Consider the following 19707-nt stretch of genomic DNA (forward strand, 5'->3'; position numbering starts at 1 on the left):
GAGGAAACTAGCTTCTCAGTTTATACATTATAAGGTACTTCACAGATTAATGCATGTGTATTTGGAAAGGGGCAGATGTAATGGCATTGACCCTGGTATTAACCCGAAGTGTGCAGTGTGGGGCAGTTTCCAGTGATGGGAGAAACTTGGCCAGTATTGGCTGTCAGCGAGTGTGGTGCCCACTCACTCAAAGCTGTTTTCTGCTGCTTACTTAATGATCCAGTGTTGCTCGAAAAGGGAGGTTACAGTGCTGGATGTATTTTGAAGGAAGCAGAGAAGAACATGATCAGTGAAATAGCTGCAGAGAGGCAAGGCAACCCCTTGATCTAGCGATGCTTCCCTAAATATGCATCAAGAATTTATTTGCATGATATCCTGTTGCATATCAGTGATCCAGAGCATTCTGACTCCTGATTCTTGGCACAAATTTTGCAGTCAGTGGCGAAGCAAGGAAGCTTGTCACTGACCTCAGAAAATTGCCCACAAAGTTCTAGCAATCTCTGTGGCAGGAATTTCCCCTTTCCCGATGGCAGTTTAAATTTGGCACCAAGTCAAGGGGATGTCTTGGTGTGCGGTAGCAGTGATATCAGCAAGCTAAACAATCAATCAAAATTCACACACAGCAAACCAGGAAGTTAGACACTTAAAATCTTGCACTTCTATTTTAAATTTTAAGAGTGAAGTAACTGTGACTATGTAAATGTATAAATGTATTAAGAAAGAAGTTAAGGTTAAACAGACTTTTACAAAAAGAAAAAATCTTTTAAGAATATGTGGAATTTTTTTTATCATTGCAGAGAAATTTGACGTTGAACAAATATAAAATTAGCTTTCAGGGCCAGTGTGGGTGCTTAGCAGTAATTATGAAGGTAGTACGCCGTTAAAAACCCAGTTGTACCTCCTTAATCAAGGTGTAACCTTTTCAAGGATTTTTACAGTAAGGCTAACCGCATAGAAGTGAAAGTTTTCGCCAAATCATGATTGCAAATCTTATGAACGCTGGATTTTGTAGTATGGTTATGTTTTTAAAAAACTGTGATTTTTAATGCAGTGTAAGAAGAATTCGGAGGCCACATGTGACCTCACACCAAGTCTGCCTGGAAACAAGCCAGCGGTCTTCATTATTGTGCAAACAAGGAACCCAGATCCAGGACCCTTTTGAAAGCAGAGTACAAGGTTGTAATACCTAACGGACAATGGGTTTTGCTCTCTCAGACTCTCAGAGCGTAAATAGGGAGCCAGTGTTCTGACAATGCAAATACAAGTTGCAATTGCTAACACCTGGAAACAAAGGAAGGCCCAGGTGGTTTTGATATGACCAGACTTGGGGACTCTGAATATTGTCAAAGGAACATGACCATTGACTTTTGATTCTGGATAAATTCAACAGGCTTTCCTAGGTTCGTCGGCTGTAATGGAGAAAGGACAACATGAAGAAACCAGCAGTAGCTGCACAGCCTCAGGAGAGAGGGAGAAAACAACTGCTCTCAGAACACTGATACAGCGAAAGGCTGCTGAGACTTGAACCTGGTTCGAAGGCTCGAGGTTTGCGGAGGAGAAAAGGGCCAACAGGTTTACCGGAGATTGCTTTATTAACAGGAGACCAGTCAAGTGTGCTCGGAAGAAGTGAGAAGATAACATTGGCTTTGTTAAGGACTGCAAGATCCAACCCATTGCAACTGGGAGGTGTTTGGGACTTTTTAGCTGCAAAGATACCAATTTGATGAGAACACTGTACAACATGTAAATATGTGGGGTCTTCAAGTGTTTTAATAAGTTGATGGGAAATACATTTCTCTGTGATTTAGTGTATTAGCTACCTAGTAATTACTGTTTAGTTAATGTTGACCTTTAGTTGTTATTGTAAAAGTCTTAAAATGTTTAATCGGTCTGGGACATTCATATCTCTTGTTTTAAAGTTAATGATCTCAACTGAGGTTTTAACACAAGGGAGATTACACTTTGTGGGAGCTTCTATAGTGCACTAGTTGTCTAGCTTGCTGACATCACTGCTGCAATGGAGGAATGTACACTCAGTGACAGTAACTTCTGGATTTCTGCGTTATTGTGCACATGTCTGAACTCCCAGTGTTGCTGTCAGTTTCAGTGGAGTAATGACGGTGACAATGTTACTTTCATTACCACAGCGAAATCCAGGGTGCTGTTTCTTGTTAATGAAAATAGCACTCTGGGTTTAAAGTTGGTGCATCTCATGGCCTTATTTAATAAACTGACCTCAAACGTCAGGTGGTGGATAACCTACAAAAGATTGACCTCAGTGTTTCAGGAACAGTTCAGCTTTGGCAAATCCAGTTAAACTCAGCAGCATGAGAATATAAGTCTCTAAATATACATTTAAAAATATTCCTCAACATAATATTTTCAGAAGATACTGTTTAAGAACAGTTCATTTTTAAACTGTAGAAAATAAACTTATTTTGTTCAGCATCCTTATGTCCAGCTGTTGAAAGCAATCGTATTTCCCACCAAACTGTTTCACCTGGCTTTTCATTTAACCACTAAATTCGTTGCTTTTCTGTTTCAAGCATCGGTGTAAAATGTTATATCACTAAATATGGTGTGCAAAGCCAAACCATTAAAAGAAAAGCAAAATACTGCAGATGCTGGAAATCTGAAATAAAAACAAGAAATGCTGGAAATACTCAGCAAGTCTGGCAGCATCTGTTGAGAGCGAAGCAGAGTTAACGTTTCAGGTCAGTAACCCTTCATCAGAAGCCCTGAACGATTAAAAGTGCTGTTCAAACAGAGCTTTCCAGATTTAAATGTGATAAAATGTTGTATCGTCTCATATTTGAATTGCCAGTGAGTACAGCGGTGGGCCACTTGAACAACATGTTCATATAAAAATTGCACATCCCGTTTTCCTCCCAATATGTGATTTTGCTCCCTTGCCTCTACTGGAACTGGCTGATGATGCTGCAATGCTCCAGGATCTTTCTGTGCTGCATGCTTTCGTTGGGAATTCCCATCCAAAATGATTTGATAAATTCGTGAATTCCTGCTTGTGGCAGTTTGATCTCAGAATAAAACAGTGACCTCAAGCAGTAGTTACAGTCATGACTGGCAGTAAGAGATGAATTGGGGCAAAAGTACCTCAATAAGAACATAAGAATTAGGAGCAAAAGTAGGCCATTCAGCCGTTTGAGCCTATTCTGCCATTCAGCAAGATCATGGCTGATCTACCTCAACTCCACCTTCCCACACTATCCCCATATCCCTCAACTTGCTTCATATATATTGATTTCTCTCTTGAATGTACTCAATGACTGAGCATCTACACCTTCCTGAGGTAGAGCCTTCCAAAGATTCATAACTCTTTGAGTGAGGACATTTCTCCTCTTCTCAGTTCCAAATGGCTGACTACTTCTTGTGAGACTGTGACCCCATTTTCTAGATTTCCCAGCAAGGAGAAACATTTTCTAAGAATCTACCCGGTTAATAATTTTACATGTTTCAATGAGATCATCTCTCATTCTTCCAGGGATATGGGCCTAGTCTACTCAATCTCTCCTCATAGGAAAATCCCTTTATGCAGCAAGACCTCGACAATATCCAGGCTTGGGCTGATAAGTGCCAAGTAACAGTGGCGCAGTGGTTAGCACCGCAGCCTCACAGCTCCAGCAACCTGGATTCAGTTCTGGGTACTGCGTGTGCGGAGTTTGCAAGTTCTCCCTGTGACCGGGTGCTCCGGTTTCCTCCCACAGCCAAAGACTTACAGGTTGATAGGAAAATTGGCCATTGTAAATTGCCCCTAGTGTAGGTAGGTGGTAGGAGAATGGGAGGGAATATGGGTTAATGTAGGATTAGTATAAATGGGTGGTTGTTGGCCGGCACAGACTCGGTGGACCGAAGGGCCTGTTTCAGTGCTGTATCTCTAAATAAAAATAACATTTGCGCCACACAAGTGCCCGGCAATGACCATCTCCAACAAGAGAGAATCTAACCATCTCCCCTTGACATTCAATGACATTACCATCGCTGAATCCCCCAATATTAACATCCTAGGGGCTACCATTGACCAGAAACTGAACTGGAGTAGCCATGGCTACTAAATACCATGGCTACAAGAACAGCTCAGAGGGTAGGAATCCTGTGGCGAGTAAACTCACCTCCTGACTCCCCAATCTACAAGGCACAATGTCCACCATCTACAAGGCACAAGTCAGGAGTGTGGTGGAATACTCTCCACTTGCCTGGATGGGTGCAGCTCCAACAACACTCAAGAAGCTCCACACCATCCAGGACAAAAGCAGCCTGCTTGATTGGCATCCCATCAACAATCATTCACTCTCTCCACAGCGACGCACAGTGGCAGCAGTGTGTACCATCTACAAGATGCACTGCAGCAATTCACCAAGGCTCCTTCAACAGCACCTTCCAAACCCATGACCTCTACCAACTAGAAGGACAATGGCAGAAAATGCATGGGAACACCACCACCTGCAAGTTCCCCTCCAAGTCAGACACCATCCTGACTTGGAACTATATCACCGTTCCTTCACTGTCGCTGGGTCAAAATCCTGGAATTCCCTTCCTAACAGCACTGTGGGTCTATCTACCTCACATGGACTGCAACGGTTCAAGAAGGCAGCTCACCACCACCTTCTCAAGGGCAGTTATGGATGGGCAATAAATGCTGGCCTAGCCAGCGATGCCCACATCCCATGAATGAATAAAAAAAACCTCCATTCCAGAAACTAATTACCTTTGTTTCACTCCTTCTAGGGCAAGTCTGACCTTCCTTAGATAAGGAGACCAAAACTGCATACAGTGGGTTGAATTTAATGGGCCCCCCTGGAGACTGGTTCGGTGCAGGGGCAGGGGCCCCATTGCCTTCCAGTTGCACTGGAATTTAGTTGTTGGCGGGTTAGGCTCCAGATGGCCTTCCCAGACAGAGGCCATTTGAGGCCCATAAGTGTTGGATTTAACTGGCAATGTGAACCCTCTCCCCGTGCACTGTGCCCACCCTAGCATCCCCTTCCCCAACCTCTCGCCAGGGCATGCCAGTCTGGCCCTGGTGACCCCACCTCACTTATCTTAGGTCCAAGTCTCCAGCTCTGGACCTGTGTCCCAGGCGTCTTATAGTACCAGCAGTGGCTACTGATCCTGGTGGCACTGCTGATACTACTGAGCTGCCAGCCCTCTGATTAGCCGGCAGCTCTTGGAGGTGGTATCCCCATCCTTCAAGGGACGGGGATCCCAGCACCGGGTACTTAAATGCCTGAGCGCCATTAAATCACACCAGAGGGGTGGAGGCGTCTGAAAGGCCTTTTTGACCTGGCACTGAAAGCCCCGCCGACGTGACAAAATCCAGCCCAGTATGTCGGGTGTACCCTTAGCAATGCCCTATACAATTGTAGTATGTAGTCTTTACTCTTACACTGCAATCCCTTTGCAACGAAGGCTAACATACCAATTGCCTTCCTAACTTACTGTACCTGCACATTTAAGTTTCTGTGATTCATGTTCAAGGACACCCAGTGCTAATCTGGTAATTGTGCATCAATTGTTTGATTATATGCAGGTGGTGGGTGTTAATTGGGGTCTTGAGCACTTATAAGCAGATACTTATTGAGACTGATGGAGGGCTTGAGTGAGGAGCTGTATGTTTGTCATCCTTTTACTCTGTACAATAAATGTCAAACTGAGTAAAGATAGGCTTCAGCATTATCCTTCCATAACAAGCTTTCTGGAGTTTAAACATGATAGAGGATGGTTGCCTAAAGCTGAAGGTTGGAAACTAGGAATTTTCTTTACATAGAAAACTAAAATCTCTCAGGCTATTGTGGAAAATATGGCTGAAAGCGAGTGTATTCAGAAGTAAAGTGTTTTGTGAACTGGATGCTCATCAGTTGGATACTGATGAAGGGTTGGATCTTCTATTCGAATTCTTGGATGAAATTTCCAAGAAAGGTGACTGACTGACTGACTGTATATGAGGTATGGTCAGAGTTTGATAGATTTCGGAAAGCAGATGGTTATTCAATGGAGGAATATATCATTGACTTTAATAGACTGTATAGAAGATAGAGGAAATTCAATTTTGAGATCCCTGGTCCAGTGCTAGCTTTTAAATTACGAGATTGTGCTAGGGTATTGCATATGGCCAGGCTCCTGGTTCTAACTGGGGTTTGGTTCTTGGACAAAGACTCCCTGTTGGATCAAATGTCTGCTGCCTTAAAGAAATTCCTAGGGAAGCAGTCATTTCTGGCAGCCCTGGTAGAACAAACAGAACATTTTGTGGTGACACAAAGAATGGAGGACTCAATGTTTGCTTGATTTTGAAATGGTCCATATACTGGAAGCAGGTATAAGTCCACTGGAAGAGTTAAAGACAGGAGTAAGCCTTCAATGTAAAAGGCACAAATGAAACTTGATATGGAGCATGATAAGGCAATTGTTTTTGGAAAGTCAATGAATTTGCCGTTTACCCAGTCAGGGCATTATTGTATTCTCTTAACAAAGAAAAAGAAAATTACAGCACAGGAACAGGCCCTTCGGCCCTCCAAGCCTGCGCTGATGTTTCTAGTCAGAGTAAAACCTGATGTTTCTAGTCAGAGTATTAGAGAAGTATTAATGGCATCAGGTGATAAGAATCAGAGAGATAAAAAGCAAATTTGTCTTTAAGTTACATAGACAATTTGCTCAACTTTCTTGTCAGAGATTAAAAACATTGCTAAAGGATGCAGGTGTGATTGATCAACAGTATACGAGGGTAATAGAAGAGATTAGTGAAAAGTGTGAAATCTGTAACAAGTATTGGAGGACAACATCATGTCCTATTGTCAGCCTTACATTGGCACGTGATTTTAACGAGGTAGTTGCCATTGAATTAATGGTGTGGGACAAAGACAGGAATATTTTAATTTTACATTTTATAGACCTCACAACTAGATTAAGTCTTTCTACAATAACAAATAGCAAGATCAAAAGGGTAATTATAGACAAAATTATGGAGATACGGATAGGGACTGGACTTGGGGCACCAGCTACGTTTCTGACTGATAATGGAGGGGAGTTTGCCAATGACGAGTTCAGAGACATGTGTGAAAATATGCACATTTTGGTTATGCATACTGCAGCTGAAGGTCAGAAATGGTCTCTGTGAAAGGAGTCCTGCAGTGGTTGATGAAATGCTGCATAAAATCTTGGCTGACCAGCCAAATTGCAAGTTGACAATTGCCCTGGCATGGGCGGATCATGTGAAGAGTTCACATCAGATGGTTAGAGGATATGGTCCCTATCAATTGGTCTATGGGCGGAATCCCAAATTGCCTTCTGTACTGTGCAACAGTCCTCCTACTCTAGAAAGTACTACAATTAGTTCATTTTTTTCTGCACATTTGAACGCTGCACATGCAGGGACGCGCGACATGAAATCCTGTGGCATTGATCACAAGTCGTGGGAGTCAGTTGCCAGCGTTCGCCAGAGCTGGCGGGCAGCCATAAAGAGCGGGCTAAAATGTGGCGAGTCGAAGAGACTTAGTAGTTGGCAGGAAAAAAGACAGAGGCGCAAGGGGAGAGCCAACTGTGCAACAGCCCCGACAAACAAATTTCTCTGCAGCACCTGTGGAAGAGCCTGTCACTCCAGAATTGGCCTTTATAGCCACTCCAGGCGCTGCTTCACAAACCACTGACCACCTCCAGGCGCGTATCCATTGTCTCTCGAGATAAGGAGGCCCAAAAGAAAGAAAAAAAAAAGAAAAAAAGAAACATGCAGGGAGATGGGTTTTCATCAAGGCTGAGCTCTCTGATAAGATTTGGAGAGCTCTGAGGCATCGTGTATGGCCATCTGAGGCATGATTTAATTCCGGAGATTTGGTGTATTATAAGGGAATGGAAGGGCCCTGGTAATGTAATCGGTCGTGATGGTAAGACTGTAGTTTTCCAGCATGGAAATCAAATTGTTAAGGTTCATTCCTCATGATTGATCTGGGTTGATAAAATCTCTGAATCCGAGCTGTTGATAGAGGGAAAAGATACAACTTGTACCTCAAATATTCATGTGTTATGTGATGAAGGTCCTGAGGAACAAAATGAGGTAGATCAAGGGTTGGACAGTAATGTGAGGGATCATGATGCTCAAGAAAGAGCTTACGCATCCAAAGGACAATTGCCCCGAGTAGGTAATCGGGTGACATATTTTCCAGAGGGGTCTAATAGATGGAGGGATGCAACAATTGTGGCACGTGCAGGAAAATCTACAGGCAAGTTGAAACATTGGTTAGGTGTTAAAGATAATGACCAAAAAGCAATGACTGGCAGAATGGGGTGAAAGAGTGGAGGGTAAGAAAGCGCAGTGCAAGTTCTCATAGTGGGTCTGGGAGTGACTCTTGCGTAAGAAAGTGATCGTGTACTGGAGAAAGAGCCTCTGATAATGTGAGCATGTTTTTCAGTAATGTTGTACTGCAGATCCTGGAGCAGTGGGGGGCATTCAAAAAGGAAATGGGGAGGGTACAGGCCCAACATGTTCCCTCTAGGGTAATAGGTAGGAGCAACAAGCCCAGAGAACCATGGATGACCAGAAACATTCAGGGTACGGTGAGAAGGAAAAGAGAGGCTTTTAGCAAATACAAGGAGAGCAAATCGATGGAAGCATTAGTGGAGTACAGAAAGTGTAGGATGGAGCTTAAGAAAGCAATTAGGAGAGCTAAGAGGGGATATGAGAAAGCTCTGGCTGGTAAAAGTAGGGAAAATCCCAAGATATTCTATAAGTATATCAATGGAAAGAGGATAACCAGGGAAAGAGTAGGACCCGTTACGGACCAAGGGGGAAATTTGTGGGTGGAGCCAGAGGATGTTGGTAGGGTGTTGAACAAATACTTCACATCTGTCTTCACCCAAGGGAAAGAGGATGTAGATATGGAACTTAGAGAGAGAGAGACTGTGAGGTTCTTGAGCAAATCTCCAGGTCCGGACGATTTGTGTCCCAGGATGCCGTGGGAGGCGAGGGTGGAGATTGCAGGGGCTCTGACCCTAATTTTTAATTCCTCCCTGGCCACGGGGGAGGTGCCAGAGGACTGGAGAAGAGCTAATGTGGTCCCACTATTTAAGAAAGGTTGTAGAGATAAGCCAGGGAACTACAGACCAGTGAGTCTCACGTCAGTGGTAGGGAAACTACTGGAGAAAATTCTGAAGGAGAGAATCTATCTCCACTTGGAGAGGCAAAATTTGATTCGGAATAGTCAGCATGGCTTTGTCAGAGGGAGGTCATGCCTAACAAATTTGATTGAATATTTTGAGCATGTGACCAGGTGTGTAGATGAGGGTAGTGCAGATGATGTAGTTTACATGGATTTCAGCAAAGCCTTTGACAAGGTCCCACATGGGAGACTTGTCAAGAAAGCAAATGCACATGGGATACAAGGTAACTTGATAAGGTGGATTCAAAATTGGCTTAGCTGTAGGAGACAGAGAGTGATGACAGACGGCGGTTTTAGTGACTGGAAGCCAGTGTCCAGTGGCGTACCACAGGGATCTGTGCTGGGTCCCCTATTGTTTGTCATTTATAAAAAATGACATAGATGACTATGTGGTGGGTAGGATCAGTAAGTTCGCGGATGACACAAAGATTGGTCGAGTGGTTAACAGTGAGATTGAGTGTCTTGGGTTACAGGAAGATATAGACGGGATGGTCAAATGGGCAGAAAAGTGGCAGATGGAATTTAATGCTGAAAAGTGTGAGGTGATACACTTTAGAAGGAGTAATGTGACACGGAAGTATTCAATGAATGGCCTGACACTGGGAAGTTCCGAGGAACAAAGGGACCTTGGCGTGTTTGTCCATAGATCTCTGAAGGCAGAAGGGCAGGTTAATAGGGTGGTGAAAAAGGCATATGGGACACTTGCCTTTATCAATCGAGGCATAGATTACAAAAGCAGGGAGGTCATGTTGGAGCTGTACAGAACTTTGGTAAGGCCACAGCTGGAGTACTGTGTGCAATTCTGGTCGCCACATTATAGGAAGGATGTGATTGCACTGGAGGGGGTGCAGAGGCAATTCACCAGGATGTTGCCTGGGATGGAACATTTAAGCTATGAAGAGAGGTTGGATAGGCTTGGGTTGTTTACACTGGAGCAGAGAAGACTGAGGGGTGACCTGATGGATGTGTACAAGATTATGAGGGGCATAGACAGGGTGGATAGGGAGTAGCTGTTCCCCTTAGTTGAAGGGTCAGTTACGAGGGGTCACTAGTTTAAGGTGAGGGGCGGGAGGTTGAAGGGGGATTTGAGGAAGAACTTTTTTACCCAGAGGGTGGTGATGGTCTGGAATGTCCTGCCTGGGAGGGTTGCCTCACATCCTTTAAAAAGTACCTGGATGAGCACTTGGCACGTCATAACATTCAAGGCTATGGGCCAAGTGCTGGCAAATGGGAATAGGTAGACAGGTCAGGTGTTTTAATGCATCGGTGCAGACTCGATGGGCCGAAGGGCCTCTTCTGCGCTGTATTATTCTGTTATTCTGATTCTGTGATTCTGTAACACCTGACCACATGTTTTATATAGTTCCTTTGCTTAGTTGAAGAGAGTTTGATTTTGTTTAATCTCTAACAAAAATTACTGGATCAATCATAGTTTAGAACACATAACATTTTAGACTAATACTCTATTCAAGTCCTAAGTGGCAGATTATTAAAGATGCTGATTAATATTCAGTACACTGCTAAAAAGTTTTTAATGTTATACCTTTCCCCTTGTTTAACTCTTTAACTAAGAGTGTTAGAAGACAAGGCAATCATGGCTGATGTCCTACCGAATGCAATATTGGAAATATGTGTAGTTGTGGGAGCATCTAATGAAAAACTGAAGGAAATATGCCAGGTAAGGTTTTTTTTGTTATGAAAAGATCTGTTAACTGTGTCTATCATTTTCAAATGCAGTACCATGGATAAATACCTTATTCCCAGTCAGTGCCAATGCTGTTTTAAAACTGGGCTATTGGAGATACTAGTATGTGATAAAGGCCTGCTACCTGACCCGAACCTGACGAAATGTGTCTGGGTCGGGTCGGGCCCCTCTTCTGAGTCCGGCTTTTGGCTCGGCTCGGGCCGGACACACACGGTAAGTGCTCTGCCGGTAAGTATTGATATTAAAAAAAACTTACTTGAGCTGGGAGCCTGGGATGAAACTGAGTCTGCACAGTGAGTGAGTCACTATGACATCATCACGCATGCGCTGCAGCTTCCTGGAGGTTCCGAGTCCGAAGGTAAGTAAAGGGATGGTCAGGTCGGTCTCAGGTCGGGTCAAATGGTGGGCGGACTCTGGTCGGGACGGGTTCGGGGCAAAATTGGAGGGACATGGGCCGGGTCGGGGTCGGGTCCGCTGTGGATCAGTTGGGTTCGGGTCGGGTTCTTGTTCCCGACTTGAGCAGGCCTTTAGTATGTGGTATTGGGATGACTTTGGTGATTTGCCTTCCCATGTGGCCCCAGCCTCTGGTGTCTCCTTAGAGTATGATGTGTAGAATTAGTAATTTAGGATCAGAACATAAGAAATAGGAGCAGGAATAGGCCATTTAACCCTTGAGTCTGCTCCGTCATCCAATAAGATCATGGCTGATCTGATCGTGGCCTCAGTTCTACTTTTCTGCCTGCCCCCATAATCCTTGACTCCCTTGTAGATCAAAAATCTCTCTAACTCAGCCTTGAATATATTCAGTTACCCATCCTCTCTGGGGTAGAGAATTGCAAAGATTAACGACCCTATCATATGAACTTATGAATTAGGAGCAGAAGTAGGCCATCCGACCCCTCTAGTCTGCTCTTCCATTCAATAAAATTATGGCTGATCTGTTTGTGTCTTGAATTCCACAATCCCATCTACCCCCGATAACCTTTGATTCCCTTGTCTAACAAGAATCTTATCTACCTCCACCTTAAAAAAAAATATTCAATGACCCCGCATCCACCAGCTTCTGAGGCAGAGTTCCAAAGTCACACAGCCCTCTGAGAGAAACAATTTCTCCTCATCTCTGTCCTAAAAGAGCAACTCCTAATTTTAAAACAGTGTCCCCTGGTTCTGGACTCCCCGACAAGAGGAAACATCCTTTCCACATCCACCTTGTCAAGACGGTTCAGGATCTTGTATACTTCAATCAAGTCTCCCCTCACTCTTCTAAACTCCAGTAAAAACAAGCCCAGTCTGTCCAACCTTTCCTCATAAGACAACCCACTCATTCCAGGTATCAATCAAGTAAATCTCTTCTGAAATGCCTCCAATGCTTTTACGTCCTTCCTTAGAGACCAAAACTGCACATAGTATTCGAGATGTGGCCTCACCAATGCCCTGTATAAGTGAAGCATAACATCCTTACTTTTATTTTCAATTCCTCTTGTAATAAAAGATAGCATTCCATTAGCCTTCTTTATGACTTGTTGCACCTGCATACTAACCTTTTGTGACTCGTGCACTATCATGCACAGATCATGGCTGATCTGTTTATGACCTCAACTCCTCATTCCGGCCTACCCCCAATAACCTATCACACCCTTGCTTATCAAGAATCTATCTACCTCTGCCTTCTACTGCCTTTTGAGGAAGAGAGTTCCAAAGACTCACGACCCTCCTGAGAGAAAAGATTTCTCCTCATCTGTCTTAAATGGGCGACCCCTTATTTTTAAAGGGTGATACCTAGTTCTAGACCTCTAGTTTTCATGTGAGACGCCTAATTTGGAAATTGTGCCCGAGTTCGAGATTCCCCCACGAAGGGGGGAACATCCTTTCAGTGTCTACCCTGTCAAACCCTCTCAGAATCTTTTATGTTTCAATAAGATCACCTCTCATTCTTCTAAACGCCAAGACTATCGGCCCAACCTGCTTAGCCTTTCCTTATAAGGCAACCCCTTCATCCCAGGAATCAACCGAGTGAACCTTCTCTGCTTCCAATGCAAGTATATCCCAAATTAAATAAGGAAACCAAAATGGACGCAGTACACTAGGTCTGGTCTCACCAACGCCCTGTAGAGTTGTAGCAATACTTTCCTACTTTTATATTCCATCCCCTTTGCAATAAAGGCCAGCATTCCATTTGCCTTTTTAATTACTTACTGTACCTGCATGCTACCTTTTTGTGATCCATGTACGAAGACACCCAGAACCCTCTGTACCACAGCATTCTGTATTCTCCCCATTTAAATATTTTCTGCTCTTCTATTCTTCCTACCATAGTGGACAACCTCACATTTTCCCACATTATACTCCATCTGCCAAATTTTTGTCCACTCACTTAACCTATCTTATATTCCTTTGCAGATTCTTTGTGTCCTCCTTCCCACCTATCTTTGTATCGTCAGCAAATTTGGCTACAATACACTCTATCTCTTCATATAAGTCATTAATATAGATCGTAAATAGTTGAGGCCCCAGCACTGATCCCTGTTGCACCCCACTAGTAACAGTTTGCCAACCTGAAAATGACCTATTTATCCCGGCTCTCTGGGGGGAATTTTATGGAGGCAACAGGGGTTGCTTTCTCTGGGAAGGCCCACTGGTATTAAGTGACAATCAGGCGGTTGTGAGGTCACCGGTGGGCCTTCCCTCGGATCAGGACGCCGGGGATGGGAAGCCCGGCCGGCTGAGAGCTGTCAGCCAGTCAGAGACCAGCAGCTCTTTTGCTCAGCAGTGCCACTGGGCAGGCGGTGGCTGCTGCCAGAATGACATCCACTGGAGGCCTAGGATCGTGGACCGACCCAGGCCTGAGGTGAGTGATGGTAGGGATATAGGCTGTACGTCCCAGTGACTGATGGATCGTATCAAACAGCATGTCCCTTCCGATGTTCGCAACGGGCAAGGTACAGGCTGTACCCAACTAGCCCGTGCTTGCAAAACTCAAAACACAATGTCTGACATTAGATGTGATTCTACGATTGGACAGCATTTGCTAAATAATCCACATTGTGCTTAGAATTACACTGATAGCCACTTTAAGATTGTCATTGGGCTTGCACTGTGGCGCATTTGTGCGTACTGGAAGCTACATATATTAATACGCACGACTCTGTTCTTTGCAGACAGAAAGAACATGTACACATTGTGCCTGTTTCAGCTCCATAAAATAAGTGACAGCCATTTGCTGCTTCATTCCTCAGGGCAATGCTTTGACCAGAGTCAAGCTGCCTGGTTTAAATTTCAAACAAAGCTTGGCAGTTAACGGTCAGTCGCCATAAACTGGTGCATTCTCCATGGCAATGCCTCTATCATCAGAGTTCACTTGCTAACCAATCAGCACTCTGTTCTCATACAGTATAAAGTGGTCGCTGTCCCTCACTTTGGTATTCTTGCGTATTGTTCTGATGAGTGCAAGATGAAAAGCTGTGACAACATGTCTCTATTTTCAGCTAAACTCAAATTAATCTTCTGTTTTAAACCTACAAGCAAACCTGTCTCTGTTTATTTGACATATAAAATACAAAGGGGTTAAATCCTATTAACAAAAACAATTGCTGCGGTCAGGTGGGAGTTGAACATTGGGACCCACCCACACCCCTTACCACGTGGCTGTAACACACACAACAGAATAGGCAGTTGGAACCTCATTTTATTTTATTTCATTTCATTTGAGGTATGACACCTCTGGCAATTCAGTATCCCTTTAATTGCAATTTTGTGAATTCGTTAGCTCCTTTCCTGTTCATATGTAGCCCATTCTTGTAGAATTACTCCCTTCTTCCAAAAACGTGCTGCTGGCCCATAAAATTTAAACCTTCCTAATGCCATCCCTTCAGCCAGTTGTTTGAGGTTCCTTATCTTATAACCTTCCCTATTCCAGCATGGTTGGGCCAGTGATTGAATATTACCACCTTTGTTTTCCTGCTCCTACACCTAACACCCAAACTGCTAAACCCTGCTTTCTTTTGCAGGCATTGAGACTTCTCCTTTCCTCTATCATTGGCTCCCATATTGGCTACACGATTTGGCTGCTCTACCTCTCCATCCATGATCTTCTGCCTTCCTTAAATATTTCCTTATCCGACACCTGAGAGGCAACAAAGGATCCAGAGCACTCTGTCAGAACAGCAAAGCATAGCAACCACCTCTCCAACTAATGATTTTCCTATTACTACTGCATTCCCAATTGAGATGTTAATCTCCTCCCCTTGAACCATCTCTCGTTTTTTGGTGCCATTGTAATCCATTTGATGCCCTGCGCACAGTCCTTATCCTTGTCATGGGAAGCCAGTGCTTGAAACTTGTTGGAGAGAGAAATTTTACTCTGAATGTTCCTGCTCTAGCCAGTCCCTGTGCCATTGATTTCTCCCTATCTCATGGAATCATAGAGTGGTTAATGCAAAGAAGGAGGCCATTTGGCCCGTTGTGCCTGTGTTGCCTCTCTGTAAGAGCTACTCTGCTCGTCCCACTTCTGTGTTTATTCTCTGTCGCTCTGTAAATCTTTTCTCATTCGATAATTATCCAATTCCCATCAGAAAGCCACGATTGAACCTGGCTCCATCACACTATCAGGAATGCATTCCAGATCCTAACCACTTGCTACGTAAAAAATGTTTTACCTCCTGTCACCTCTGGTTCTTTTGCCAGTTGCCTTAAATCAGCGTCCTCTGGTTTTCAACCTTCTTGTTAATGGGAACAGTTTCTCCCGATCTACTGTGTCCAGACCCCTCGTGATCTTGAACACCTCTACCAAATCTCCTGTTCTCCTTTGCATTAAATTTCATCTGCCACATGTCTGCCCAATCCACCAGCCTGTCTATGCTCTCTTGAAAACTATTACTATCCTCCTCACAGTTCACGGTGCTTCCAAGTTTTGTGTCATCCATAAATTTTGAAATTGTGCCCTGCACACCCATGTCTAGGTCATTAATATAGAACATGAAAAGCAGTGGTCCTAATACCAACTCCAGGGGAATCCAGTCCAAAAAACAACTGTTCAACACTACTCGCTGTTTCATTGTAACTTGGTTAACTTCGTATTCATGCTGCCACTGTCCCTTTTATTCCATGAACTTTAACTTTGCTGACAAGCCTGTTATGTGGCACTTTATCAAACATCTTTTGAAAGTCCATGTACGCTATACTGACTGCATTATCTTCAACAACCCTCTCTGTTACCTAATTGAAAAACTCAATCAAATTAGTTAATCACTGTTTGCCCTTAACAAATTTGTGCTGGCTTTCCTTAATTCTGAAACTTTTGCATTAGAAACTTCCTTCCCTTGTAGTATTGTTATCTAATTAAATTTATATTAAACTTCAGTCCTCCCCCTCCCCCCACCCTCCACTTCAAATTCCTACTCTAGTTAACTCCCCCAAAGTATCACAACTAAACCTGAACCCCTGATCCTGTCTTTGCCAAATATCCACTTTCCATGCTATGTCATTTCATTGGGATCAGTTAACATAGTGCAGAATTGGGGTCGAACCAGTGACTTTCTAGTCTATAATGCAGTAATATGGGTCACATTTGGTTATTTATTGTATAGACCAGCAAAGCCTTAAATGGTCTATTGAGCGAGTGTCTTATTAAAAATTCAAATCTGTATTCATTTTTAGTTCATAAAATATCTAATTTAGTCAGGAGTCTTTTTTTTTGTTTCGTAGCTATCATCACAAAATGCAACTTAAGCATTTACCTTTTCTGATTTAATATCAGCAATGTTCATAATTCTTATCATACACAATCAATTCAATAATGCTTGTATACAGCTTTGGTTTGTCTGTTTGTTTTTTTAGGCAGTCCCTAAAGGTAGTGCTCGATCACATATGTGCCTTAGCCCAGAGGTTCGATCCATTCATCTTCCTCCATTTGTTACCAAAGAGGTCAGTCAGTCTGGTTACGTTGCTCAAAATTTTATCAGAACTTCAAAACACCGGTCATTCAAAAAGAAAAAGGAATTCAAGCATGCAACTCCTGCCTCAAGCAATGCAAATGCAAGTCACAAAGAGCCACAGATTGAAGAATTTAGCATTCCAAACAATATAGATCTCCAAGCACTACTTCAATTATGTTTCCCAGGTAAGTTATTTATCTTTGAAAATTACCTATATTTCTTCTCTGCACATCCAGCTAGGAGAGCACCTTATTCTAACTGTGACTGCACATTTTTCAGTTGTCATCACTTTTGTGGTGAGTTCAGAATTCAACTCAAAGTACCTAGCATGATTGTGTTATGTGAGCTTGTGTGCATGTATACAGGAAGGTAGACACCTGCTTAATCAGCTTGGACTGGGGGAAGGCTTTTGATAGAATATCACATGTACATGATGGATGCTTTCCAAGCATGATGCTTTCCAAAATGGGGTTTGGGGAGGGAATCTGAAATTGGATCCAATTGTTCTACATAGACATTAGTAGAACAGTTTTAATCGCTGGGTAGGAATCGGAAAGCTTTTCAATCAAATCTGGAGTCAGGCAAGGCTGTCCTCTCACCTCTGTCTTGTTCATGTGTTGTATGAATCCTGAGTCCATCAGGAAGGATATGGGCATACGAGGGGTAATATCGTGGAGGTGCGCAGGTCAAGGCCTCCCTGTGCGGGGAGTCTTCTGCTTGGATCCACTGTCATTCTACAGATAGGTGAGCATCTGCAACCAGTTCAAACTGGCCTTGGGAGCCAGAATAAGGTGTAGCAAAAGCAAGGCCAAGTTCTTTGGCTGCTGGGCTGACTGTTACTTTGTCCCTTTCACAGTCAGGTCATATTTCCTATAGGAGCTGGAAATATGGTTTAGAGTGTGGTAAGAAACTTGTCATCAGTTGCAATGTACTCTCAATGTTGCTTTAAGTGGCGTAGCTCTGGCTCATAACCCATTCCTGTGCTGCGACAGTCACCTGAGTCATCTTTCACTTTATGTTGAGATCAAAAATGGACCGTGTCCCAGGGACATGATGTACAAATTTCCGGATACAGGGGCAAAAAATATCCAGCGTTGCCTTATCTCTACCTTTGTCGACAACTGCATCAACTTGTGCATAGACCCTCAGTATGCAAACACCAAGTGCCGCTATGTACTGAGGTTCAATCTGTTTTTGGTGTTGGGAAAGATGAGATGAAAGCTACATTGCTGTAGAATGCTCCATTCAGTTGTACCTTGTCATGCCACCTATCCTTTGTAGAAAGATTTGTACAGGAAAACACTTTTTAGAATTAGAATTAGAACATTACAGCGCAGTACAGGCCCTTCGGCCTTCGATGTTGCGCCGATCATCTGACCTACACTATTCCATTTTCATCCATATGTCTATCCAATGACCACTTAAATGCCCTTAAAGTTGGCGAGTCTACTACTGTTGCAGGCAGAGCGTTCCACGCCCCTACTACTCTCTGCGTAAAGAAACTACCTCTGATATCTGTCCTATATCTTTCACCCCTCAACTTAAAGCTATGTCCCCTCGTGTTTGCCATCATCATCCGAGGAAAAAGACTCTCACTATCCACCCTATCTAACCCTCTGATTATCTTGTATGTCTCTATTAAGTCACCTCTCCTCCTCCTTCTCTCCAACGAAAACAACCCCAAGTCCCTCAGCCTTTCCTTGTAAGACCTTCCTTCCATACCAGGCAACATCCTAGTAAATCTCCTCTGCACCCTTTCCAAAGCTTCCACATCCTTCCTATAATGCGGTGACCAGAACTGCACGCAATACTCAAGGTGCGGCCTCACCAGAGTTTTGTACAGCTGCATCATGACCTTGTGGCTCCGAAACTCGATCCCCCTACTAATAAAAGCTAACACACCATATGCCTTCTTAACAGCCCTATTAACCTGGGTAGCAACTTTCAGGGATTTATGTACCTGGACACCAAGATCTCTCTGCTCATCTACACTACCAAGAATCTTCCCATTAGCCCAGTACTCTGCATTGCTGTTACTCCTGCATTGCTGTTACTTTTGACCACAAGTCACTCAAGCAGTGGTCTGCATGAAATGCCCTTGAAGGCCCAGAGGGCAAAAAGGAGATGGTGGATCCTGTTGGATGGTTCCTGAGCAGACTGTTAAAGTTATTTGTCAGAATGCCTTGTTGCTAGAACTTTGAAACAAACACCAATATGTAGGTGGGCTGGTGGTGACAAGGGCCCTCTCTGTCCGATCCTTCATGCACACCCGAGGTGGCTGCAGTGGGGAAGAGATCGTCGTTTATCTCCTTCTGGAATATGTGTTTGCAAAGAACGTCTGTAAAGAAACGCAATCGTTTTTGTCAAGGTTCATCCGAGCAGCTCCATAATACAGGACTTTCTGCTATACAGACCATTCCCGGCCAATGCTCATGGAGACATACAGGTACGAGGTTCTTGCTCCTGGTGTGGACGAGGGCAAAGGCTGCAGGGAGGATGAGCGAACTGATCACAGCACCGTGGTTCAGAGCGCCAATCCAGTGGGGGGAGAAAAGAGAAATGTAGTAGTAATAGGGGATAGCATAGTTAGGGGAATAGGTATTGTTCTCTGCAGCAAAGACAGGGAGTCCCGAAGGCTGTGTTGCCTATCAGGTGCCAAGATTAAAGACATCTCTTCTGGGTTGGAGAGGAACTTGGAGTGGGAGGGGAAGGATCCAGTTGTTATGGTCCACATAAGTACCAACGACATAGATAGGACTAGGAAAGAGGTTCTGCTGAGGGTCTGTGAGCAGCTCGGGGCTAAATGAAAAAAGCAGAACCTCAAGGGTAATAATCTCCGGATTACTACCTGTGCAAATTGGTGCAGGGTAAATAAGATTAGAGAGGTAAATGTGTGGCTCAAAGA

At 43.8% G+C, this 19707-nt stretch overlaps 1 protein-coding gene across 15 annotated transcripts in view; it reads left to right on the plus strand.

Moving 5' to 3' along the window:
• The window catches only part of dennd3a (DENN/MADD domain containing 3a), a 220883-nt gene that overhangs the window by 35037 nt on the left and 166139 nt on the right, over positions 1–19707 (plus strand). For 10 of the 15 annotated variants that reach the window (XM_068031304.1, XM_068031312.1, XM_068031317.1 and 7 more), the window contains exons 2-4: positions 1052–1743; positions 10737–10842; positions 16705–16987. In XM_068031304.1, the coding sequence (XP_067887405.1) occupies positions 1724–1743; positions 10737–10842; positions 16705–16987 (409 nt within the window). In that variant the 5' untranslated portion in view covers positions 1052–1723. The remainder of the gene's footprint in view (positions 1–1051; positions 1744–10736; positions 10843–16704; positions 16988–19707) is intronic. The other 5 variants (XM_068031310.1, XM_068031311.1, XM_068031307.1 and 2 more) reach the window with 4 other exon arrangements.

The sequence above is a fragment of the Heterodontus francisci genome, chromosome 5 (genome assembly GCF_036365525.1).
Source record: "Heterodontus francisci isolate sHetFra1 chromosome 5, sHetFra1.hap1, whole genome shotgun sequence".
Taxonomy (NCBI): Eukaryota; Metazoa; Chordata; class Chondrichthyes; order Heterodontiformes; family Heterodontidae; genus Heterodontus; species Heterodontus francisci.